Genomic DNA, 27924 nt, shown 5'->3' with positions numbered 1-27924 from the left:
GTAAGTAATCAGAATTTTCTTTGTACATTTTACTGCAAGAACTTTTGATTAAAGTCCTAACCTATGTGTAAAAAACCAAACAAAACCCCCAAAGCTAAGCAGCTCACTGCACAGGCCTGGACTGGGGGATAACGGCACCTTGGTCCAACAAAGCAAGCCAGGAAATGGGCTGCCCGCCTCTCTCTGCAATGTGCCCTGACAGAAAGGAGAAATCAAGAAAGTCCCATGGCATTGATATGTATACACTGCTGTATCTAAAATGGATAACCGACCTACTGAATAGCACAGGGACCTCTGCTCAATGTCATGTGGCAGCCTGGGTGGGAGGGAGTTTGGGGGAGAGTGGATTCATGGATTGGAAATGCGGAGTCGCTCTGCTCTGCACCTGAAACTATCACAACACTGCTAATCAGCTGCACTCCAATATGAAATAAAACGCTAAAAACAAAAGCCCCACGGGCGAGCTTTATCTGCTCTCGTGTTCACCTTTTTCAGCCTAGGCTCGCAAAGCATAGGTGAGAATTTCAGTAAAGTTTCAGTGGGCTGGTCCTTCAGGGGTGGAGGATCCACCCACCTTATCCAGGGCCGCCTGAACCTCGGCTTCACTCTCCGTGTCCAGTGCTGAGGTGGCCTCATCCAGCAGCAGAATCCTGGGGTTGCGAACCAGCGCCCGGGCGATGGCGATTCTCTGCTTCTGTCCACCGCTCAGCTGGACCCCTCTCTCTCCAACCAGGGTGTCAAATTTCTACAACAGAAAGCGTGGTAGAGCTCTTGAAATATTTCAAATAGAAGCAGCTATGGAGTCTAGGGATTCATGGAAGACAACAGGGCGTTTATGAGTCACAAATCACAATAAATCATGTCACATTCTAAAAAACCACTAACACAAACTCTGTATAAAATTTCCTGTGAGTCACTGTACCAAGCTACACTCCTTAACGCTCCAAATGGATAATTCAAGGTCTTACCTAGCAAAGTTGGACAACCTGGAACCTCAAACATTATTAGCTTAAGTTTGAAGAAAGAACTCGGTGGCATGAGTGAAGTCCGAGGGCACTTAAATGAACAGAGGCTTTACCTGTGGTAATCTCATGATAAACTCATAGGCGTTGGCTTCCTTCACAGCTTGCTTTATTTCATCCATGGTGACATTTCCACGGCCGTAACGGATATTTTCAGCAATGGTGGTGGCAAAGAGCACTGGCTCCTGACTCACCACTCCAATTATTTCCCTCAGATACTTTACATTAAATGTCCTAATATCCTGCCCATCGATGATAATCTGAAGAAACAAGACACTTCCATTAAATCTTTTAAACCATCTGACGTTGAAAGCATTTGTCACCAAAAAAGCCTTAGCTAATGTGTGATTCACGTTCTAAAGCAGAGACCAAGACAACACTGTAAAGGAATTATCCGCCAATTAAAAAAAATAACAATAAATCCACTGGATCCATACAAACTGATGAGCTATTTATGATTTTACCACATGACATGTAAATAAAATGGTGCTAATAAAATTTTTTCTTTTCCTTTTTCTGGCCATGCCTCTTGGCTTGCGGGATCCTGGTTCTCAAGCAGGGAATCAGATCCAGGCCACTGCAGTCAAAGTGCTGAGTCCTAACCACTTAGAGCGCCAGGGAACTCCTGCTAATAAAGTTTCTTCACTAGCACTCACATAATATTAAAGTCAGCACCAGTAATTTATATCTTTATTCTTTTAAGAGACACTTTAATGGGATTATCAGCTATTTCTGCTTGTGTGTTTACAAAGATGCTATATTTTGAATGCTTTAATCTTTTATTTAAATTATTACCATTCAATTTATACATTGGAATCTATTATTTTAATTGGGGTGTTTTCAACATTGATGAAACCATCTTTTAAATAACCTTTATCAGAACTTTACATATTATTTTTAGAATATAGCTCAATAAAATCTGTTTGCTGACAAGACAAAAAGAAAAAAAAAACCTTAGCTAATATTTAACTTATTTCCGTGGTTAGAAATGGGAATTGGAAATAAAGAGCAATGGGCAAGGCTAAAAATAAAGTCTATTTTCTCTTTTGATTTTATCATGGATGGAATATTCTCCATAAATGATTATGTATTGAGTTATGTATTTTGGCATAACTACGATTTTTGCTTACCATTATTAAATCTGAATTAAAATGGCCATTTACCTGCCTAGTCTACATATCACTTTGATGGCCTTATGATGTTTTACTCTACATAATGTGTCAATACCACAATGTACTTCTGCACTTCCCACCTGCTGAGTATTTGGCTTCGTGCAAAGAACACTGAAGGACAATCATAGTAAAAGGACAGAATGACCAGACTGAAGAGTGTGTTTCATTTTTTCTTCTCCAATAATAATTGCTTAACTCATACAATGACTGTCACATGTTGGGTATTTATTATTTGCTGAATAAAGGTTGAACAAACTCTCTAAAAAGATTTTTAATAATTTACAGTGTCAGCAGGAATATATATATTTGCTTCACTGTAATTTACTAGCTTTTATCATATTAATCTGTCTTTTCTAATTAATAAGTGTATGGTATAAGTTATATTTAATTCTTTTATAAGTGAAATTGAGCATTTCTTCAAACTTTTTTACAAATCTACATTTATTCTCAAAAGATATGCATGTTCATAGCCTCTGATAGATTCATATTAATTTATAAAATAGTAATATAATAGTTTTACCATATATCATAAATTTTTCATTCCAATTTCTTTCTTTCTTAAACTATAGCTTTACTGGTTTTTATTGGAGAGAGGGTTTAAGGGAAAATTGAATCAATCAACTGTACCACTGGGCATTTTTTCCATTATTTCAGCAGTAAGAAAACTTAAATCACAATTTGAACAGTGAATATCTCTGAGTTATAGAATTTCTGAAGACTTTTTTTTCCTGCTGACATGTATTTTCTTTTAAAAATGTATTACTCCAATAGTAATTTTTAAAATAAGATGTTTTCAAATGCTTATCTCAATGTAAGTACTTACTAGGTTCTTTTTTAAAAATGAAGAAAACTGTTTATACTTAAACCAACCTAGAGTTTGCTTTAGGAAATGAGAATGGGCCCATGTTCCTACTTGGTGTATCAGATTTTTCAAAGAAATTTTGTTAATTTTATTAAAGAAAGTAAATGATTCATGTATCCTAGAATCTCTGTCCTATATTAATGCCTTTTTGTGTGTTTTTTTTGTTTTTCTGTGTAACTTGTAAACTTCTGCTTTCATAATTATAACACATTTCAATGTCAGGTAAACTCAATGTTCGCAAGTCAGTACAACTGAGGAAATTTGAATATTTGCTGTGGGCCCCTATATTGCTGTTAAATTTACTGATTTTGATGATTGTTTTGTGATTAAATAAGAGAATGTTGTCCTCTCAGAAAATACATTCTGCTTTCCTATACGCCTGAAACGAACACAATATTGTAAAACAACCTATAATCCAATAACATTAAAAAAAAAAGAAATTATACTCTAATGTATGTAAGGGTCAAGAGGCATAATATCTTTAACTTACTCTCAAAGGTTCAGAAAAAAAAACGGCATGTATGTTTGTGTTGTGTTTTATACATACACATAAACATGTAGTAAGAAAGAGATGATAATAATGCAAGTAGGTCAAAATAAAAACAATAAATCTGGGTGAAGAGTATATGTGAGTTCCTTACTTGCAACTTTTCTGTAAGTTGGAATTTATAATAAAAATTTTAAAAGATCAAAAAACTATACCATAGGCCATTACTATTTCTCATGTCCCCAGTTTCTTGGAGACTGTTCCACTTTCTTTTTCAGATATTCCAACACTGAAGAAAACTCAACTGTCTTTGATGAATTTAATTACTGTCCTAAGATTCCTTGTGACCCTGAACACAAGCTTATTGACAATTACTAATGTGGAACATTTTAAACCAAACTCAGTAAGTCATTGAAAATAATCCTCTCAGTGGTTTGGATGACTATTTTCCAGTGACACAGTGGATTATGAAAAGCTTAGTTGGAACAGAGAAGAGCATTGTCTCGCTTCTTTGAGTTTTATCATCTTGACTACGTTTTTCAAAATAGCCCAAGGGTCTGAAGGTCTTATCCAGATGCATTGCAATTCCATAGCCTTTTTTTTTTTTTTTAACCAAAATTGGATTCACATGCAAATATGTTACCCAAAAATTTTCTAAGGGCTGTTTGACACCCAGCTTCCCGTCTGGACGAGCGGGGCTCTTCCCACTCACCCTCCCCACGTCAGGGTCGTACAGCCTCTGCACCAGCTGCACTGCCGTGCTCTTCCCGCAGCCGCTGTTCCCAACCAGGGCCGCCGTCTGCCCGCTCTCGACCCTCAGGTTGAGGCCCTTCAAGATCTTTAAGGGAAAGAGAGAAAAAGAGCACACTTCACATCAAAAGCCTGAAGGAGAAGTAATCTGACTCAATTTTACATTTGGAAACATAGTACTAAATAAGGGAATATAACCCCCAAAGGAAAAGGCACATACATATCAAAATAACAGAGACTGTGGATTCCTGAAGATGATTAAACAATCAATCTAAATTAGGAATCCCTATAAATATAACTTATAATACCTTGACATCCGGCCGAGCAGGATAAGAGAAATGAACATCTTCGAACTCCAAATTCCCTTTGATGTTGTCTGGTTTGTGTCCTCTCTCTGAAAAACTGTCAATTTTAGGGTCCTAAACAAAACAAAATTCAATGGCTATTCCATCATAGCATTTTTAAGGAATATGCTTCAGCAATTCCAAAAACAGGACCCCAAAAAGCATAATTCCCTTCACGTGAGTCAGAACCCAAGTTGAAGACTGTATATGTGTGTGTGTGTGTGTGTATGTATGTTTGTGTTTATGTGTTTAAGGAAGTATTCCTTCTCCGAAAATAGGTTTTTCTTAAAAAGCACATAAGGGATATATTCTTTTCATTTCATATGATATTTCACTTTAAGTGTCTGGCATATCCTCATAAATTTTCTAAATGTACATTCCTATGACTGCAATTATAAAATATACTATAATTGATGTATCCAGGTATTTCAGCATTTAGTGAAAATTAGCTTACTCCTAAACAATAAGTGTGATGGACTGGACTGAGAAGACTGAACAATTGGTTAGGGACAAGTTAGTTTGGAATGATGTAAATTTTCAATATATGCAGAAGCTGAACAATTTTCTCATGACTTAGACTGATGAAACAGGAATTGCTGGGACTAGACAATTACATTTCAGTTAGCTAGCTAGCATTTTCTCTGTGTAAATGCAGAGACCACTTTTAATGTGCCAAAATGATTTTCTTTATTTCACTTCAGTCAGGATAACTTATGCAATACAACTGATTCAAAATTATATCATATATACAGTGATCATTTTTTTTTTTTTTTGAGAGAGAGGGCAACCCACAGCAAAACATACTATCAATTTTGGTCTGACCAATCATTTTTCCATCCACTCATCCTGTCTACAAAGCATAATATTCTCAGTCTGGCTACAAAATGAAAGAGCAAAGGAGAAAAACTAGGAAGACAAACATCTTTGCTTTGAACTCTAACAATGACACATTAGTTCAGATGCACTTTCCCAAATGAGATCAGTGCTATTTGATTAAAGATAAGTATTCAGAAATATTTTTTCTTTAAAATAAAGTTTATTGGAGAGAGAATTCTTTAAAAAAAAATCTGTTCTCCTTTATAAAAGTTCTTAGCACATTCTGCCTTTTATTCCCCAATTGGCTAACTCAAAACTTAAATTTATTAAACCCTAACTTGAGGCAGGGATGGTAATAAGCACTCCTAACCTCATTTATTCCTTACTTGAAATCCCATTTCTATTATTTATTATTATTTTGTATTGATTCTTTAATTTGGAACCAGTGTGAATGTTACAAATAGTCAAGTCTAGGCTTAACCAGAAAAAGTTTCCTCATCATTTAGAGCTGGTTTTGATTACTGATCTTGGGATCCTGTGAGTTCTCAGACTTAGAATATAATGCAAATATTTAACCTTAAAAAAGAGGTATTTTTTCAAACTTTCACAAATATTCAAAAGAGGCATTTGGTTTTATTCATTAAGAAGCAGAGGTTTTTCATGTCACTTAATTTTTACAGGACATTTAACATAAAGCCAGATTTAATTATCCAGGCCTCAAACACATTTTCAGCATTAAAAATAATAAATGACTCACATTATCAATAATAGCAAAGATCGCATATGCTGCTCCTCTTGCATTGGCAAAAGCATCAATACAGGGAGCCGCCTGTCCAATGCTGAAGGCACCGATCAGGATTGAGAAAAAGACCTGAGCAAAAGAGCACAAGGAAAAGTTACCTGTCCCATCCCAGCGTCCACTGTCACCTCAGACATCATGTTCGGACACAGGCTGCCCGAAGGGTCAAGATTAGGTCTGTCCCTTGAAAATTTTTTTCAGCACAAGAGCAAAATTTACAAGGTCACTATAGAATTTTGTTGCACAAATGGGTTTCTTCAACCTCAAAAATATTTTTTCATCTATCTTGTCAAACTATTGGTTGTTCTTCTCCTGGGCTTAGACAAAATCAGAAGGATTTTTCAAACCTGTTGCCTTGATTCTGAAGCCATTGCCACCAGAGGAAAACATTTTCCATCAGTATTATTCATTACTAAATTATTTTCTCTAACTATGCATGGAATTACACAGAATTTTCAAGATGAAACAAGGTAGATTTTGGCCCCATATAACTTTCCTTAAAAAGTGCCATGTTATATATATGTATGTATGTATACACACACATATATATACATTTTAATAAGATTTTTAACATTAAAAAGTAATAGTTCACACATTATAAATCACATCTGTGTGCATTAGTTAATAATTCCTGAACTGGAGGAATCAACCTGCCTGACTTCAGACTCTACTACAAAGCCACAGTCATCAAGACAGTATGGTACTGGCACAAAGACAGAAATATAGATCAATGGAACAGAATAGAAAGCCCAGAGATAAATCCACATACCTTATGCACACCTTATCTTTGACAAAGGAGGCAAGAATATACGATGGAAAAAAGACAACCTCTTTAACAAATGGTGCTGGGAAAACTGGTCAACCACTTGTAAAAGAATGAAACTAGAACACTTTCTAACACCATACACAAAAATAAACTCAAAATGGATTAAAGATCTAAATGTAAGACCAGAGACTATAAAACTCCTAGAGGAGAACATAGGCAAAACACTCTCCGACATAAATCACAGCAGGATCCTCTATGACCCACCTCCCAGAATATTGGAAATAAAAGCAAAAATAAACAAATGGGACCTAATGAAACTTAAAAGCTTTTGCACAACAAAGGAAACTATAAGCAAGGTGAAAAGACAGCCCTCAGATAGGGAGAAAATAATAGCAAATGAAGCAACAGACAAAGGATTAATCTCAAAAATATACAAGAAACTCCTGCAGCTCAATTCCAGAAAAATAAATGACCCAATCAAAAAATGGGTCAAAGAACTAAACAGACATTTCTCCAAAGAAGACATACAGATGGCTAACAAACACATGAGAAGATGCTCAACATCACTCATTATCAAAGAAATGCAAATCAAAACCACAATGAGGTACCATTACACGCCAGTCAGGATGGCTGCTATCCAAAAGTCTACAAGCAATAAATGCTGGAGAGGGTGTGGAGAAAAGGGAACCCTCTTACACTGTTGGTGGGAATGCAAACTAGTATAGCCGCTAGGGAGAACAGTGTGGAGATTTCTTAAAAAACTGGAAATAGAACTGCCATATGACCCAGCAATCCCACTTCTAGGCATACACACTGAGGAAACCAGAGCTGAAAGAGACACGTGCACCCCAATGTTCATCGCAGCACTGTTTATAATAGCCAGGACATGGAAGCAACCTAGATGCCCATCAGCAGATGAATGGATAAGAAAGCTGTGGTACATATACACCATGGAATATTACTCAGCCGTTAAAAAGAATTCATTTGAATCAGTTCTAATGAGATGGATAAAACTGGAGCCCATCATACAGAGTGAAGTAAACCAGAAAGATAAAGACCAATACAGTATACTAACGCATATATATGGAATTTTAAAAAGATGGTAATGATAACCCTATATGCAAAACAGAAAAAGAGACACAGATGTACAGAACAGAATTTTGGACTCTGTGGGAGAAGGCGAGGGTGCGATGTTTCGAGAGAACAGCATTGAAACATGTATATTATCTATGGTGAAACAGATCACCAGCCCAGGTGGGATGCATGAGACAAGTGCTCAGGCCTGGTGCACTGGGAAGACCCAGAGGGGTGGGATGGAGAGGGAGGTGGGAGGGGGGATCCGGATGGGTAATACATGTAACTCCATGGCTGATTCATGTCAATGTATGACAAAAACCACTACAATATTGTAAAGTAATTAGCCTCCAACTAATAAAAATAAATGGAAAAAAAAAATAATTCCTTTACACAATTAGTCTGTACTATAGCACACAAACTTAACACATTTCCCTTCATATTTTTTTTCCACTAGGAAAACAAATTGATACAGAAAAGTTAAGACTGTAGTTTCAGAAATCCAGGTTATTAGCATACATTAACTGAGAAAAACATAAATGAAGAGAAATGACTCCTTTCTCTCTGGGCATGGTGAAACATCTACTTTTAGTTCGGCTTTTCTCAGAAGATGACAAAAAACAAAAACACTTAACATACCAGAATTCAAATATCTATCTACTATCTGCAATACAGAGAAAGACCAGCAAGAGAGCAAAACAATGTCCCTACCAGAAGCAATGCCATAAAGTTAACACACTCGAGTCCTTGGTCTTTATGAAGACGTCATCACTGGGCTCCCTGCATCATGGGATCACTCTGCCCTCCTATTTGGGAGAAGTCACTGTCTACACCCAACAAATGGGGAGACCAGGCCAGAGAGGATGAATGCCAGAGTCAGGGCTCAACCTCCCTGCTTTGTAAAATTTAGCAAGTGAGGAAGTAAAGAGAGGTGGAGTGCTTCCAAGCTGACAAGGAGAGGGGACCAACCAACAGGAGAAAAAACAGACTAGGCAGTGATGAAACCTCATCCAGCCAAACAGCCCTCAACACTTTGACGGGGCTCTGAAGGTACCACTCTAGAGAACATTCTGAAATGATACATTTTCATAACACCCCTAAGTCATCATCAAGGGGTCAAACTGTGTTCCATGTCCTCTGTTTAGAAAGACAGGGAAGTGCAGGTTTTAAAACATGGCTAGTTGAATGGTTACATGTTGTCCTGACCATCACTGACATGGAAAGAAGGTCACAATATCTTGTTAGTTTACAAAAAAATTTACAAAAAGATATGCATAATACAATTTAGGTTTTGAGAGAAAAAAACCCATATACAGAAAATAATCTGGAAGATACACACCAGAAGTTATCATTAAGTGTATATGGATTTTTAGATCATAAGTAATTCTAAGTAATTTCTCATTTTTAAAAGTATTCTAATTGTTTGTATAACTAGTATGTACAATTTCTCTAATCATAAAATGAACTTATTTTCATTTTATAGAAGAAAAAAAACTAAAATCACTTTTCATCTTGTATTTGGATAGCCAATATGATGTAAATTTAACGTTTTCTCATACTATGATCTATGTATAATAATGTTTACTTTCTTATATAATGAAAATCACAGGCACCACGAGGATGGTGCCAATTGATATTTGTTCACTCATAAACTCTTTCCATCTTTCTTTATATGCTCCATGTGTTTCTCACTTGGCCTAACCACATGTTACGCTCTGTGTATTCTAGAAGGCCAGCTCTGCCCATAGGACTGAGCGAAGATTTGCCACAAGTAAAAAGGTTAGAACCATGGTTCATCCTTCAAAAAGGAGGAAAATGAAAGAAGAGGTAGACAGATAAACAATATTTTCAGATTTGCCACAAATATTAGGAAAATGACTTACTGTAATTGCATTTCCAATAGTGTATTCTTTGGCTATAACTAGAGTGGATCCATACCAGAAGGCCAGTGCATACGATGCATATATTAGCAGGAAGGCAGTGCCCATAGAAATGTTCGCTGAAATAGCTTTTTTAATTCCAATCCTTTTGGCATTTTCTAGATGTTTCTGATACCTACCCGAAAATGAAGGGGGGAAATATGATAAGAATCCATAATCTTAGCTATATTCCCCTCCTGGACAGCTAGAGGTTTAAGGGACAAAAACCATCAAACAAGAAACCCGTGGAGATACCCAGCTACCCGGGAACTGAACCAGTGCAGGGTCAGCCTGGACCACAACCCATCTGAGCCTTTTCTCTCCTGGCCTGGACACACCTCCCTCAGTCCCCACCAGTCCCACCAATGTTCCCATAGCTGATCCAGGACTGAACGCCCAACCCTAGGAGAACCTCACCATCAACCTTCATGGCCAGCATCACAAGTCAAGGTTAGGGAGGAAGAAGAGAAACCACACCCACCAGGAGTGACACCAAAATGTAAACACTGTTTGGGACACTTAAAGCAGTTACATTCTCAGGACAGGCTACTTTGTCTTCTCTGCTGTCCCACTGGGTGAAAGGGAAAGTGTGAGTCACTCAGTCGTGTCTGACTCTTTGCAATCCCACGGACTGCAGCCCACCAGGCTCCTCTGTCCATGGGATTCTCCAGGCAAGAATACTGGAGTGGGTTGCCATTGAGCTTCCTGACCCAAGGGTTGAACCTGGGTCTCCTGCATTGCAGGCAGATTCTTTACCATCTGAGCCACCAGGGAAGCTTGACCCCAGTGGGTAAGGATGGGATTCTACCTGTTTGCATACTTACACTCCAGCCTTTGCTTTTTTGCTTTGCTTTGGTTTCCGTTTTGTTCTGTTTTTGATTAAGCCAGGGTACAGGGTACAAAGAGGTCACTACTTATGGGATATAGTTTCTTACTCAACTTTTTTAGATTTCCGTTTCATCACTTGTAAAATGGAATTGCTTTTTAAAAATTGAAGTATAGTTGATTTACAGCATTGTGATAGTTTCAGATGTATAAAGGGATGCAGCTATATACACATGCACACACATTTTTCAGATTCTTTTACCTTACAGATTATTACAATATATTGAGTATAGTTCCCTGTGCTGTAAGTAGGTCCTTGTTGCTTACCTATTTTATATAGAGCAGTGAGTGTATGTTAATCCTGAACTCCTAATTTCCCCCTCCCCTCCTTTTCCCTTTGGTAACCATAGGTCTGTTTTCTATGGCTGTGAGTCTGTTTCTGTTTTGAAATAAGTTCATTTGTATCATTTTTTAGGCTCCATATTGTCATAGGATTTCTGTCTTTGTCTGGCTTACTTCTCGTAGGATGACAGGCTCTAGGCCCATGCACATGGCTGCAAATGGCATTAGAAAGTGGAGGTACTGATGCCCACCTTGCCAGATGGTGCAAGGTGGACAGACAATGTCAGAAAGTTGTTAGAACAGTGCTGGCACACAGTTGGGACAATCTGATAAATCCTATTCTTATCATTATTGCCATTGTTTTAGAATTTAATCTCTTCCTAAATACCACTCATTCTATTATTACCATAATTTTAAATATTAAGTAAAATCCATTATTACTGGCTTCTGGGATTTGACATGAAGGTACACATGTCTAGAATGGTTCTGTTAAATAACAATGTTTTTTTTACATCAATTTCAGTTAAGCCTGTCATTCCATGATAGATGCAGAGAGTATATAAAATTTAATTTTGGCTCCTTAAAGTCAGAAAAGAAAAAACCCACTGGATGTACAATGAGACTTTAGGGAAAATATCACATCCATTAGAATGTTTGTAACAAAAACAAACAACATCATATCCTTTTTAGTTTAACCAAATAAGATGCATTTTAAAAATGCATCCTGCCACCCAAAATTATATCTTTTAATTACTGAAAGCACCTGAGCCTCCGGTGCTCTTTCCTCAGTGCTGGGCGAGGCACTGACTCAGCAGAGCTTTGTCCCTGGGGGGACAGCCGGCACCCCACGCCCAGGGCTGTGCTGAATCCCAGGGGGCCCGGCTGCAAGGTGCGGGCAGGAGGTTTACATCAGCCCCAGTGACACCGGGTCTGGGGACGCTGGTGGACATGCTGTAATTACCTTTGCTTAGATGGCTCGCCTTTTGCAGCTAATGGAGCGGCACTGATTACACTCACATCCTGAGGTGTGTGGGCTATTGTGTGCAGGAAACAGCAGTGAGAGAAAAAGGAAGCGGTTAGAGAACCAGGCACAGGTTGGCTGTCAAGAGGACTTAAGGAATAGAAAAACAGAAAATGAAAAAGAGGGGAGTGGGGACCTTTGCTTTCAAGGCTAGAGAATTTCCAGAGAATTTCTCTTTCATAGAGGCGGGGGTATCAGGAGTCCCGCGGAATGGCAAAAGAACATATTTTACATGGAGTCAAACTTCTTATATTAGGGTATGTTATTATTTAAAGAAAACTGGTTGGAGAGTTGAGTAGCCTTTATTAGGGGGGTATGTTCTGGCCCATACATTTTTGTCCGTCAACTCCCCTTAGAGCAGAGGTACTCGATGTGGAATCTCTGCTTAAGGAATTTAAACTTTACACTTCTAATTTTTCAACCCCTAACCAAAATTCAGCATTTCCTTCGATTATCAGTGCAGGCAACAAGCCCCTGTAGTGTTAGCAGTAACTGTGACTGTGTTGCCAATAGAAACCCCAGATCATTTTCATATCATGTTCTACTTTGTACAGATATCTTGAAATACATTTTACCCACAGACCTACTTTGAATTACAGTAGGTAAAAGACCTATAGTTAGTTCTTGATATTTAATAAGTTAAAAATAGAGACATGGATTTATTGTATCACAATTTGAAGAATGTTTTAATGACTGTGCCTCATTATAATTGGTTTCCTGTAAGCCTACGTATTTTGTTTTATGCATTTAAAATCATTATTCTAAGAAGGAGTCCATAGGCTTCATCAGACTTTCAAAGAAGTCCATGGAACATAAAAAGTTCAGAAAGTCAAAGTGTTAGTCGCTCACTCATGTCCAACTCTTTGCCATCCCATGCACTGTAGCCCACCAGGCTCCTCCATCCATGGAATTCTCCAGGCAAGAATACTGCAGTGGGTTACCATGCCCTCCTCCAGGGGATCTTCCCAACCCAGGGATCAAACCCAGGTCTCCCACAGTGCTGGTGGATTCTTTACCATCTGAGCCACTGGGGTAGCCGAAAAAGGTCCGAACCCTGCTGTAAAATCTGACAAACTCCAGCCATCAATAAAGGGTGTCTGTTTTGTGGGTAAGGGGTTTATATTAGGCAAAGGAAAGCAGTAGACACGTGTGCATGCCTGCGTGCTAAAAGTGTCTTCAGTTGTGTCCGACTCTTTGTGATCATATGGACTGTAGCCCTCATACCACAAAAGAATAAGTAATAAAATGTAATAGAAGCGAGCTCTTTGAGTCAGTGGACAAAGGGCCTTCCTGACCTCTCCAGCTCTCTCTTCTGGCCCCCAAAAGCGATCACAGTCCTGATGGCCCCCAGAGCTTCTTCCGCCACGGCACCTGCTTTTGCGTATGCAGCCAGTTCTTTGTCACTAAATGCTGAGAGTATCTGGAAAGAAGAGAAACACATGACTTTCAAATAGGGAAAAAAGTTAAAAGACACTCTGATCAACTCTTCAACTTACTTTTTCTTCCCAAACCCTGTCCTTTACCAAACGCTGTAGATGTGAAGCAAATATCACTCAGTGTACCACATCCCACAGCTTCTTCCATTCCCCTACAAAGGTTAGGTGTGATCTGCCTTGAGGACCTCTTCCCCAGGGAAGTTGTAAGCAGCTCTGGGCAGGAAAAAGCTCTCCACATCTACTACTATTCTCTCTCTATTGATTTCTCTCTCTCCCTCTGTCATCCCACCTACCTTAAACCAAGCAGCCCCATGTTCTGCTTGTCTCCAGCCCTAGCACAATTTTTTTTTTTTTTTTAAATTTTTGGCCACATGTAGGACCTTAGTTCCCCGACCAGGGATCGAACTGACATCCCCTGTGGAAGGCAGAGTCTTAGCCACTGGACCACCAGGGAAAGTCCCCCTTTCAAATCTTTTGATCACACAATACTTCACCTAACTTGTTGGTTCTTTTCATGGATCAAAGAAGTAGAAATAAAGAATAAGTCATTAACAAATGGCCAGGTCTCTTCCCTAGCTTCCCCTTCAGTAATCTCATGAATAAACTGTGTAAAGAGATAGCATTTAAAGAAAAATCACAAGAAGTTGACAGGCCTGCTCATAGGTCTGCACAATGGGGAGTACTGTCAACTCTGACCCTCTTGTCACGATGATTAACTGAGATGCTTTCCTTTGCCCCTTTAAAATATTTCATGAGTGAACAGAATCTTTGGAGATGGTTTTTGGTGGACACTGAGTCCACCATCTCTACCAGATTACCGGCATTCTGATTAAAAGCAACTGTCCTTTCTACCAGCTTTTGCAAGTAATGATTTTTTTTCAAGCAGCCGGACTTGATTCAGTAACAGAGTGAGGAAAAGGAAAGGCACATATAAATCACTAGATAGTGTTTTTGGTAATAGTGTTGAGTTCCACATCTACTACCGTTTTTTTCTCTATTGATTGCAAACTAAACTAAACTAAAATCTTGCTGCTCAGAAAGGATTCATCATCCTTATTGTTATTGTGTAATGATTTTTAATCACTTTGAAAACCACATTTCCAGACCTACTCATGGATAGTCTACTGAATTATAAGATGGCTAAACAAGATGCTGCAGGAGAAAGCTAAAGGAAGAATCGAAACACAAGAGACGCCAGTTGTCTATTAAGTAAATCATCAACCCCAAAATGAGCAAAAATTGCCAGTAAAATTTCTCAACCCTGGAATGTTGGCTGAAATGCAACAGGTTATATGGATTTTGCTGCAAGGCAAAATTGGCAGAGTGCCATGTAACCATCACAATTAAACGGCAAATCCAAACTTAGTTAAATGTTTTATAGTCATGCAATAATTTGAAGTTATGTTATATTTTTAAATTGGGCTTCCCTGGTGGCTCAGGTGGTAAAGAATCTGTCTGCAATGCAAGAGACCCAGGCTCGATCCCTGGATCAGGAACATCCCCTGGAGAAGGGAATGGCAACTCACTCCAGTATTCTTGCCTGGAAAATCCCAAGGACAGAGGAGCCTGGCAGGCTGCAGTCCATGGGGTCGCAAAGAGTCAGACATGACTGAGTGACTAACTGAGAGATGTAACTTTTAAATTATGTTTCTTTTAATAGGAACATAACGATTTATGTGATTTAAATTACTATGCCAGGAGATTTACCCAAGGTAATAAGAACAGTGCAGGGACTTCCCTGATGGTCCAGAGGTTAAGAATCTGTCTTCCAATGCAGGGAACACGAATTCAACCCCTCATCAGGGAACTAAGATCTCACATACCACTGAGCAACTGAGCCTACTCTCCACAACTATAAAAAGTCCGTGTACCACACCTGGAGAAACCCACGCAGCACAACAAAAATCCCATGTGCCACAACTAAGACCTGACACAGCCAAATAAATAACCATAAAAAATAAAAATAATCAATAATATTTTATTGATTTTAAAACAAGTAAAAAAAAAAATAAGAGTGCAAAAACTGTAATTGAGGTAATAACTGTGATGTTTTGGTTTTTTGGCCATGCAGCATGTGGGATCTTAGTTCCCTGGCCAGGGATCACACCCACATCCCTTGCATTGGAAACTCAGAGTCTCAACTACTGGACCACTAGGGAAGTCCCGTATCTGACATTTTGAATCACATTAAAAATACTCTTCCCTATTAGAGCATCATATTAACAACATGCTTCTGCATGCATTTTGAGTGACATTTAACGTAGATCTGTACAACACATAACCAGAATCCTGCATCTTGAAGATAACTCTATCTGTGTCAGTTACCACACATGGTCATGCCCGTGTTTCACATACCTTTGCCCAAACAGCTGTAGAGAGTCCCAGGATAGGGCTGATGGCCATTATCACAAGAGTGAGCTTCCATCCTCTGATAAACCCCACTATGAATCCTGCAAAAAACGTGGCTATTGCTTGAAAGAACATTCCAACCTTGTCACCAATTCCTTCACTGATTTTGGAGATGTCACTAAAAAAGATCACACCTAAGTGGTTACAGGTCTTCAGTCAGAAAGGCGAAGCAAACATCTAACCAACACAGACACAGGCAAAGCTTGTTCAGATGCCCGCAAGCCCCTCTCACAGTCTTAGCCTCTTGAATGACACTTTCCCCACCTAAAAACTGTACAAAGGAAGAAATTCAGGATTAGTTCACACTTCTGGGAAGTCAGTATCATTAAAAGTTGATGCTGTTCAGTTAGTTAATCCTATTAGAGAAGGATTAGCATTTTGAACACACGTCTCAGTTTTGTTTGAAAGTAGGACTAAGTGCTCCTTCCTTCTACCCGGGGTGCTTCTGTTAACCCAGTCTGTTCTCAGTACAGCAGCCAGAGTGATCCTTTGGAAATGGAAGTCTGAACATGCTACTCCCCAGGTCAAAAATGTCCAGGAGGCCAGCCAGGCCCTAAGTGCCCTGATCCTCCTTCCTCCTGGACATTTGCTCACTACCCTCTCGGCAGGATCTCCAGCCAGAAAACGCTTATCATCTATCACTCCCTGCTGGAACATAAGCAACAAGAGGCTAGAGATTTCTGCCTCATTCACTGTTAAGCCACAAACATCTAGAACAGTGTTTAACAAGCCCTCAATTGTTTGTTGAATAAGTGAAGAGTCAACAAGAACTAAGAGAAGTCTCTTTATGAATTCATTCAATCCCTGATTCACTCATTCATCCATCCTACCAGAGTGCCATCTTAATATCTGTCAGGCCTGTGATAAGCTCCATGAGAGAGAAATAAGTAAAGGATGTGAGTGTGTGTGTTAGTCGCATCCGACTCTTTGTGACCCCATGGGCTGTATCCTGCTAGGCTCCTCTGTCCATGAAATTCTCCAGGCAAGAATACTAGAGTGGGTTGCCATCTCCTTCTCCAGGGGATCTTCCCAACCCAGGGATTGAACCCGGGTATCCTGCATTTGCAGGCAGATTCTTTACTGTCTGAGCCACCAGGAAGCCCCAAAGGATGTGAGCTCAGTCCTCAAATACACCTACTTATATAACTGAGGCAAAAAAAACAAACCTAACAGGTAAGGAAGACGTACTGTGGCATGGGCTCTAAGTGCTAGAGATGGCTATCAGTTCATCTGTTCCCAATACACACCAAACGTTTAATTGAGCAAACTTTTTTTTTCATTTAAAATCTTCCCTTGACAAATTTGCACATAGCTAGTAGTTAATTTCTTTACGGATGTGTAGGTAACAATATACTTACTCTGTTAACCGTGTATTGAGTTCAGTGATGTCACTGATGTCAAACCAGCCTATTTCCTGTCGTAGAATAGCATGAAAAAACTCTTGTCTAATTTTCTTAATCTGTCGGCCAGCTGCCAAAGTCCAAAATGAAACCTGTACATAGGCAGCAACAAGAACTCCAGCACCTAATCCTGAATAATAATATGCATATCTGGAAAACAATTCAAAAGTTTCTTTTAAATAGAGTCTTAATGTTTGGGAGAGAAATATTCAGAATTGGAAATTAATAAATTTACTGACAGATCTCAAACACCATGTAGGACATTATAACACATACACATTTTTTTTCTCTTATCTTACATTATAATAGAACAGTGGCCAATCTATCCACTTGAATTACTAGCCAAAGGTAAAATAAAGTTGTGTGGTTAACGCAAACATACAGTGGTGTTCAGGAATCATTTTTAAACTTATATTGATAATCTGTAGACACAATTTGACTCTTCCATAATTCACATTCTAGACTTGCATATCTTACTGTTCTGAAAAGCTTCATCACATTGCAAATACAGGAATAAATAGGCTGAACATGCAAAATGGCTCTTAGTGTAAGCTTTTCCCATATTGTTTACACAAAGAACAAAAAACCCTCTTCCTGATTGGCAGAAGTTGAAAGATTTTTTTAAAACCAATGCTAAAATGTTATGAATTCAAATCAACTCAGAGTGTAGTCTTAACTAAATTAGAGGGAAGTTAGTATCTTTAGAAATAAATTCAATTTCATTACTCTCAAATATATTTTCCTTTCAGGCCACTACGGTTACAGACAGTACTCATTTAAGTCAGCAACATTAATTGAAAAGTCAACATACAAACATTATGTGACAGGCTTTGGGGATTTCTATTAAGAAGGCTGAAGAAGGAAAAAAAAGAAAAAAGAAAAAAAAAAAGAAGGCTGAAGAAAGGGGAAAAAATGCCTAAATGACATTATTAGATCAACAGACAAAACTGGAATTCAGATGGCAGACCAGGTCTAAGTATTGTATCAATATTAAATGTACTGAGGTTGATAGCTGTACTGTGGTTATGAAGAGAATGCCCTGTTCTGGGAACCAACCTGAAGTATTTATGAGTGAAGGACCATGCTCTGGGCAACTTACTTTTTAAAAAAAAACATTTATTCATTTGGCTGCCCTGGGTCTTCGTAATAGCACGTGGGATCTATTTCCTTGACCAGGGGTCAAACCCAGGCCTCCTGCATTGGGAGCACAGAGTCTTAACCACTGGACCACTAGGGAAGTCCCCTGTGTAACTTACTTTAAATGGCAGAGGAGGGGTATAAATGGAAACAATAGGATAAAGAGTCTAACAAAAGCTAAAAAGTATACAGGGATTCCTTGCACATGCTTATAACTCTTCATAAGGTTGAAATTATTTTCAAATAAAATGTTTTTTAAAAGTACAATATAAAGAAGTACATATGATATATACACATATTAGCCAATTACCTAGTCATTTCTTCTTCCAGAATTCTGCCTGGATTTAGCATTGCCAGTGAAAAATTCACTAAATAAAAACAAAATAAAAATAAGACATTTTTGAAAGGCACTGCTAGGTTTTTAAAATCTTTTTTCTCTTCCCCTGTCACTCTCAAGTCACTCTTACCATCTGGCCCATGTAAAGGGCCCTCAGGTTTAGGCGCACTGGGGGTCCAGTTGGGGAAGTAAAGCCCCCTCCCCCCCCCCAGCAGGTACTGCCCCCCTACCAGAGGCCTTGGGCCTTTAGCAACACAGCTTCCTAGAGCAGCAGAGTGGAGCTGATGAAGGGCATACAGAAGGCAGAGGAAGAAAAAAAGAAATGGTCCACATAGAAACACAGGACTTAAAAGGCACTTTTTTCTTAGTGGTGCAAAGCACTTTACAGATCCTTGCTTCTTTTGATTCTACTTTACTATATGTGTGTGTTTCCCTTACATGCTTCCTCACAACATAAATAATGGAAAGTCTGAATTACATTCATGGCAAAGGGAGAAAAATTAAAGACAAGAAAGATGACTGAGCTGCTCAAAGACAAGTCAGTGGATCCCTGGTGATCCGTCAGGGTCCTGCATTCCTTGTCTTGGTTGTTAGCAGTCCTGTAAATTGGTGTTTTTAAAGCAGCATTAACTGGAAGGAAATGGTCTTTTACTCTGAACTAATTTTGATAAAAGTGTCAATATGCCTTTTCTGGTTCACATGTTTTAGTAACAGCTAGGATCCAGTGAGCATTTATTATATGCTGGGCACTGTTCTGAATACTATACATGCATTACATGGTTTAATTTTCACAATTCTATAGATAGGACTACACAGGTAGGGTTCTATCATAAATTCCTATTTTACAGATGAAACTGATGCACAGGGATATAAAGTAAATTACCCAAAGTCACTCAGTTATTAGAGTAAGCAGGCTGAGAGTCCTAACACTACATCACACAGCACCGGACACTACACCACACCGATTGATTCACATGGTAATGACTTATTTTCACTTCTTTAACAAACACAAAGTAAAAAATAAAAGGAAAACAGCCCATACCTACTGCATTCCTAGAGTAATAGGATAAAATGTTACCCCAGCATTGTTGGGAAAACACACTTACCATGATGCTAGGGGAGAAACTAGGCTTTGTTCCTTTATCGTGTGTAAATAGCCCTGAGGTCACATTTTCTGGGTGCTGTATTATCACTCTTATCTTCTTCCAAAGGGAGATGAGGTAGAAATTTATTTTAAACTTAACCTACCATCAGGATCAATTACCAGGCCTGTAGCCCTAATGTTGGCATAATTTCTCTCTCAGGATTGTTCTTTCTATAGATGTTCATAGCAAAGTGTTTCTGCTTATTAACCTAGCTCTTTATCAGCTACTAGGTCCTTGAGAAAGCAGACTCTATTTTACTTCTGTTTTCATCCATTCAGTTCTGTGTGCTCATCTGCCTCCTGAGTTCATAAATCTGGCACCTTCGATAGCTACGTTGGAACTGTGTTTGGAACGAGAGGCAGACAAGCTATGTGAAAGCCGAAGTATGTGCAGAAATCGTTGTTTGAAACCACAGTAAACCTGCAGATTATGCGTACTATTTTCAGGGCTATTTTCCCCCTGAACTTAGAAAGCAGGTGAAATCTTAAAATGACTTTTTCTCTCCTCCAATACCAATATTGTAACTCAAATTGATCTTCCCTCCTTGCAAGTAAGAATCTACAAACATTACAAACTTGACCTGCTCCTGTCTCAGAGCCCCAGGCCAAGAATGGCAATCTAATTCTGGGTGAGTAACCCTAGAAGCCCTAAAGACCCTAGGAAACCAAGTTTCTGCTGCCAAAGGACCAAGGTGTTACAAATGTGTATGAATGTGTTCCTTGAAGAGTGATGAGATGAAATCTAGAATGCTACATCTGGAGATCTTACAGGATTTGATCTGGAGAAGGCTGCTACCTGGTCTTCCCAGATGCTATATATTAGGCTTCGGCTTCATAAACAATCTTCAAGCAGTTATCTGGTTGAGTGGTTTGCAGCACTGTCTGCCTGTTAGAATCAAGTAGGGTGGATGGAAAAAAAATACAGATGTCCAATAGGGACGACAGAAGATGAGATGGTTGGATGGCATCACCGACTTGATGGACGTGAGTTTGAGTAAACTCCAGGAGTTGGTGATGGACAGGGAAGCCTGGTGTGCTGCGATTCATGGGGTCACAAAGAGTCGGATATGACTGAGCAACTGAACTGAGGCTCCATCCAAGACCAGCTGAATCAGAACCTCTAGCGGAGTCTAGATCATAATCTAAAAATTTCTTCCAATTGACTTTAATGTACCAGGATGGAGAACTCCTTCTCTATTCTGCCTAAATGCCTCCCATAGCAAAGAAATGGGAAATTCTAAAGCTGCCTTTTCATTTTAGACAGCTCCCATATACTCCGTACATTTTATAGATGAGGAAACAGAATCTAAGAGTGGTTGTTGCATTTCCAAGTTCTTACAGCCAGTTTCCTCTCAATATTTATGCTCCAGACACTTGCCATAAGTCATCTCACTTAATTCTATCAGCAAGCCTACCTTTCAAAGCTGATAACAGTAGGGATTACAGAGGTTAAGCAATTTGCCCCAAATTCAGGTAGAGGCCTAAATAATAAATGTATACCGTAAGGAACACTCAAAGAGACATTAAATAAGGAGTGCTGACTGTCACTTTGAGTCTCAAAGTAAATGTCTGCCTCCCTTGATTCAGCCCAGGACCTCTTTTATTAATATTACATAGAAACACTCAGCACAAGACAGAATTGGTGGATGTCCAGGCAGTTTTAGCAGTATGGGTAATAAATCAAGGTAACGGGGGCTCAAAAATGTCTTTTCCTTTCATCTATGTGGCAATGCAAAGGCATGCAGGGTGTATAAATTTCTCCACACAACCTCCTACATTATTACAGACACACAGACTTGGCATAAGTTCCTAATACTCTGTAGAAACCCTGTTTCCTGTGACTCCATTCTTAAGGTTTGGATGTGGAATGTTTTACACATAGTTTCTGCACAACTGAGTCATTGTGAGGGAACAACCTTGTCACGGAGACTTCACTCTGTTGACAAGGATGGACTCTGTTCACAATAACTCATTGTCAGACCCTCTTGTAATTTAAACCTTTTCCTTTTTTCTTCTAACATTCTCGTCTCATTTGGCTCCCATTGAGTCTTGCTGTCCAAAAATCCAACTCTAAAGAATAGACTATAAACCAACATCATCTCAGTGAGACGACCTAGCGAGCTCAGCTAAGGACACCTGAGGACTCTATGTCTCTCAACCCCCATGACTTTGGCTAAACTCTACAAACCTAAACATATCTGGATTCAGAGCGAGCATGAAATGTAACAATTCATTTTCTCCAAAGAGCCATGGGAATATTATTTGTACAAACCTAGAGAGTGGACACTGGCATTAATAACATCTGGGGGACTTCTCATTCCAAGCCCCCCAAGACAATCAAGCTGCCTGATGACAAACGTGGCTGTGGAGAGCCAAGTGTCACTTAATCCGGAGGTCACTGCAACTGCGCTGGCCCTCTGGTGAGTGGGTCGCTCCACAGCCACAGGTCTGCAGGTGACTTGCTAATGCCACTCCCCAGAAGGACCTTGAATTTGGCCCTGGGCACAGTACGTGGCACCTGCCTGCCATTCCAGCTTCAAAGCAATTCGGTTGCATAATTAGAAACACATTAAAAATAAGCAGACTGCTCCAAATAAGAAAGCTGTGGAATTACTCTGGTGTTAGCAAAAACAAAAACGGGACTAATAAAACTGGACCAAAGGTCAGCTTCCCTGGGATAAGTACATTGCATCCAATTAAAAAAAAATAACTGTGATAAAATATACATTACCATCTTAACCATTTTAAGTGCATAGTTAAGTAGTGCTAAATATATTTACACTATGGTCAAATCAATCTCCAGAACTTTTTCGGCTTCGCCAACTGAAACTATGCCCATTAAACAACTCCCCATTTCCTTATCCTCCACCCCCAGCTACCATATCTTCTTTTCTGTTTCTATGAATTTGGCTACTCTAGACACTTCCTATAAGCAGAATAATATAATATTTGTCTTCTTTCACTTAGCATAATGTCCTCAAGATTCATCCACATTGCAGCAGGTGTCAAAATTTCCTTCCTTTTTAAGGCATTTTAACACTCCATTGTATGTATGTGACAACTTTTGTTTATCCAGTCATTCATCTGATTTTTTAAAATCCTAAATTGAAACCAGTTTTGATCGATATATTCTAATATGGGCCTCCTCCTGTTCTGTGTGTGTGTGTATTTATTATACATCTATAAATCTTATAAGAAGTAAAAGGAAAATAAATTAAAACTTCCTAGTTTCCTTAAAGACCTTTTTAAACTATCCTATCTTACTCTTTACAGTATTTGTGTTAAAGTTTTGGCCACTGGTCAAAAACAAGTAATCCAGTTAAAACTTTCCCAGACACAATTTCTAAAGGAGAATGTACAGTTACTTACATTGGTAGTATAATGTATACAGTCATGAGCATGGTATGGGTGGTAGAAAGACCTGAGTCTGAATTCTGCCCTAACACTGTATAATTTTGGGAGGTTATTTATTCTCTCCAAGCCTCAGTTGTCTTCATGTGTCACTGAGAAGAAGACCTAGCACATGATACACACTATGAAAGATTTCTATTATTTTTGTTATAAAGAGGTTCTTCTCAGACACAGTAGTACTAGAGAATCAATAAACTGTTTTTGTAGGAGTGTGCTTTAACTATTCAAAGGATGCTTCTACTAGACATCTAAAAGGTTTTAATATTCACCAATATTTATGTAAAGAGATCCTATTGTATAAATTAAGTCATCATGTTCTTAGGTAATTACATCTAAGCCCTACAATGCTAACCAAACATGTAGTTCTCAACAGTGAACACTGAAAACTCTTTTTGAGTGTCATCTAAATATATTCTACTGTTTCTCAGGTGTCTTTACTATGAAAGCTGCCTCTCCTTTATTAGCTGTTTCCTTTATATTCCGGCATCTGTGTGCCAGGACAGCTTCCCTCGGTGTTCTTCACCCAGTGCCCACAGGTCTCTAGGGAGGAACTGAGCCATCATGCTCGGTAGAAAGCATGGATATCTTCCTTTCTGTCTAATATGAAACTAATTTTGTCCATTGGAACCTCACTCCAATGTCGCTGACATAGCCCCTCGTATAGATGGCATTAACTTATGTGACTCCTTTTACACTTCAGTAATTTTAGTCCTTTGGGTGAGTTTCAAAGCACATCATTCTCATACTGAACCCATTCACTCTTTAGTAAAGTGTTCTGTTAAGGAACAGTCAACCTTGTTGATCCAAATATTAGAGACAGAAAGTAGGTGTAATTTTAGAAAGAAGGATGGGAGAGAGGGGGAGGGGGAGGGGAAGAAGAAAAAAAATCAGAAACAGACCTGCAAGCTGAGGACAGCTAAGAAGTATTGCCATGCTAACTGATTCATTTTGAGGCTCATCAATAGTCATTAACTGAATGGACACTGTGTAGACATGCTCTGCTATGGTTCCACCATCCTCAAGCAGACTGACTTCCTTACTTTATTGAAATACAAAGCTTTCTGGAAATTTCCTTATTCTATACTTAAAGTCCAATAGCATACACTTATTTGTTGAAATTTAACTGATTATTTGAGGAATTTTACTGAGAATTTTAAAACTCCTTCTGTGATATCTGAAGCTACCCAAATGTCCAAACGATGAAGCAAGTAGATGATGAATAGAAAAGTCAATTTCTAATCTTTCACTCAGTTAAATAAATGAATACATCTATACATCTACATATCTTAATTAAAGAAATGCTTACCTGGAAGGGAGAAATTTCCTCCAGTATTAACAAATCTGTCAGTCATTTCTCCAAATACTATCATCATGAGGGGCAGACCTGATCCATGAGTTATGGCCATGATAGTGCCAAAAGACATAAATAATTTATCCTGCCAATCAGAGTATCGAAACTAAAAAAAGAAAGAAAGAAAAGATAGGAATACTTAGCTTCTATGACAGAATTTCTCTTTTTTCACAATGTATGTTCTTTGGATTCCTCTTTAAGGTCAGTACTTTTGTAACCATTCCAAATAAATGTATAAGGGAAGAAAGAGAATTTCAATTCAAATCACTGACAGAGTAATTTCAAGAGTCTATTTATTTTGTATCTGTGTGGAAAACATTCTACTTTCATTTAATCAGTGTCTTATTTGGATAAGTCATTGCAATATAATCAGAAGGGACTAAGATTTGGTTTCATTAAGAAATACTGTTTGATCTTCCAGAGCTCCTGAGCTGGTGAATTAGAAACAGCTAGGGGTTTGATGTCATTTACATACACACACATAATACATCCTTTAAAAAGACATTCAGAATATTTCAGAGGGAGAATTATAAAGGGCAGAGAGGGAACAGATATTCTGGGTTTTGAGGATAAGGCCGCTTTAACAGGCTTAAGTTAGCTTTTGGAAGACAGATCAATAGTGAAGGGCAAGAAACTTAAGGAGTGCCTGGGTGTGTGCTCTAGGGAAGTCTTGCTTATGGAGATGATCCTCATTGTAGAATCTTGAAGGACAAGGGGGAATTAGCTGAAGAACTGGGGAGTGCAGAGAAAGTGGGGGAAGTGGGGGCTTAGAACAGCAGGGTGACTGGAAACTACACGAGTCCTCAGGGAACCCCATGTGGTGGAATTTCTAAGCACACAGTACAGACCATGGAGGACGATATTAGAGAGAGGTCTAAGAGGCCTGGTGGCCACACCAACTATCTCGGATTTAGCACCGTCTGTAGAGGACTTCCCTGGTGGCCCAGCTGGTAAAGAATCTGCCTGCAATGTGGGAGACCTCGGTTCGATCCCTGGGTTGGGAAGATCCCCTGGAGAAGGGTAAGACTACCCACTCCAGTATTCTGGCCTGGAGAATTCCATGGACTGAATAGTCCATGGTGTCTCAAAGAGTCAGACATGACTGAGCAACTTTCACTTATCACTTATAGAGGGAAGCGGTTATACCAGTAAAGTGCACAACACCCAAGAACTAACCAGCCGATCAGTGTCATAATACTCCAAAACCCTTTGTCCTTCACCACCTTCTTTAGTTCTCTCCAAATTCCCACTTTTTCTCCCCATTTCTGATTGACTGAAACTATGCCTCTCTCTTTGTTCTTCTCTCGTCCTCTGCCCTCCAGACGACATCTCCCATCTCTTAGTTTTCCATTTCTATACTTTCCCCTCTGTCCCCCACATCTCTCTCATCTTTTTAACCCTTATCTCTGCCCATTTCCCCACCCCACTCCCTTTGGGGGACAAAGAAGGAACAGTCATCAAGAGAATGGGTGATGAGTCAGGCTGGGCAGAGTGGGGCCCTTGAGAGTGGAGGCTGAGTCAGAGGGCGTCACTATGCAGGGGCACCCTGAGGTTAAAGCGGGGGGGTGGGGGGGTGCCAACTGTTCTCAGGGGTTTCCAGAAGTTCGGTCTGGGAGACCAAATTCCATCATTAAACACAGAGGGCAAGCGAGAGTGTTGAGAGAGACAAAGGGTGGGAAGCCAGGTGGACCTTGGAATGAAACAAGGTGGGCAAGTAAAGTCCAGAGCAGGTGTGGGGGGGGGCCCTAAAATTGCCACAAAAGGGACTAGTGTCCCCAAGGTTCACCTTAGTGGCTGGAGTGGAAGGGAGATAGAGCACTTGAGTTTCTGGGCCACAGCTCAAGCATAGGAGCAAGGTGACATGCAATGTTGTCTTCACAAAACATTTATGTGAAACTGCTGCTGCTAAGTCGCTTTAGTTGTGTCTGACTCTGTGTGACCCCATAGACGGCAGACCACCAGGCTCCTCTGTCCTTGGGATTCTCCAGGCAAGAATACTGGGGTGGGTTGCCATTTCCTTCTCCACATGAAACTGAGGAAAGTTTTAAAGGCTTTTCATAGCACATTTGAAACTCATGTAATGTAATATATTCACTGTTCCTCAATTAAAAAGTTTCTCATATTAATGAAACAAAATTTTATTGTCACCAAGCTTCAGTGAAAATTCCAGGGATTTCACAGTAATAAGGTTTGTGACATTTTGTTTTCTGTAAGATGCAGATTTAAAACCTTTGCATTAAAACCAGATTTAGTTTTACAAACAATTTATTCTCTAAAGTACTGAATTGAAAAAATGTTACCCTTACTGAGATTTTTAAACACAAAAGTCACAAGCATAAGGGAGAAGAGAAGGAAACTTGATAAGTTGGAGATTTCAGATGACATGCTTTTTTTTTTTTTTTTTTTTACCAGCTTCTTGGCTATCAAATAAAGGCTGTCATAGTTTGAAACATCTCTTATTCACCAAAAGTGGGTAAACATTTTCTTGGGTCCCCTCTCTAAGACATATTACAAATGAAAAACAGATTTGACTTCTTCCAAAACTATGTTGGCTTGCCCTGGACCAGTGGAAAACCACTGAGAATTGTCATAAATACATCTGAATCTGTAATAGTAACTTCATATTTAATCAATTTTCCTGGAGGCCAATGTGAACAGATTTCTTAAACATTTACAATTTTCTATAGTTAACAATCTACTTATATGCAAGTTTATTTTCAGGTAAATTTGTGTGTGTGTGTGTGTGTGTGTGTGTGTGTGTATGTGTGAAACAAGTGCAGAGATGTATTTTTATGAAATTAATTGGTTTGTATGGTGCTTCAAACACCAGTCCTAACTTCAGTTTCCCTGTACACCAGTTAGCTCTGCTCTCCCAGCCAGCCTATCCCTACCTGTTTTATCATCCACCTTGAGAATGTGGGCCATTAAATCAATGTGCCAATCCAGGACATCTATCGCTGCCTGCAGACAGTCTTAAAGTACTTCTCACTACAGATTCAAGACATCAAACTTAAATGAAGGCAGAATTGATTCAAACAATATTTCACAGCTTACCAATGTTAATGGTCCAATCAAATTTACTTTCTTCGTTTTTTCCTTA

The 27924-nt window shown here is 39.1% G+C and overlaps 1 protein-coding gene across 1 annotated transcript; it reads right to left on the bottom strand.

Annotated features, from left to right (window-relative positions):
- Positions 1-91: 91 nt before the first annotated feature.
- LOC133072162 (phosphatidylcholine translocator ABCB4-like) lies at positions 92-27924 on the bottom strand. Its single transcript, XM_061165118.1, has 12 exons — positions 27879-27924; positions 24780-24930; positions 18892-18949; positions 17403-17594; positions 15991-16162; positions 13495-13619; positions 9976-10147; positions 6211-6324; positions 4602-4712; positions 4256-4381; positions 1079-1282; positions 92-745 (listed from the first exon to the last, which is right to left on the bottom strand). The coding sequence occupies exons 2-12, from the start codon at positions 24895-24897 to the stop codon at positions 536-538; spliced, it is 1602 nt and encodes a 533-aa protein (XP_061021101.1). The 5' UTR covers positions 24898-24930; positions 27879-27924; the 3' UTR covers positions 92-535.

The sequence above is a fragment of the Dama dama genome, chromosome 18 (genome assembly GCF_033118175.1).
Source record: "Dama dama isolate Ldn47 chromosome 18, ASM3311817v1, whole genome shotgun sequence".
Lineage (NCBI taxonomy): Eukaryota > Metazoa > Chordata > Mammalia > Artiodactyla > Cervidae > Dama > Dama dama.
The sequence above is the reverse complement of the archived record's forward strand: the minus strand, read 5'-3'. Positions and strand labels throughout refer to the sequence as shown.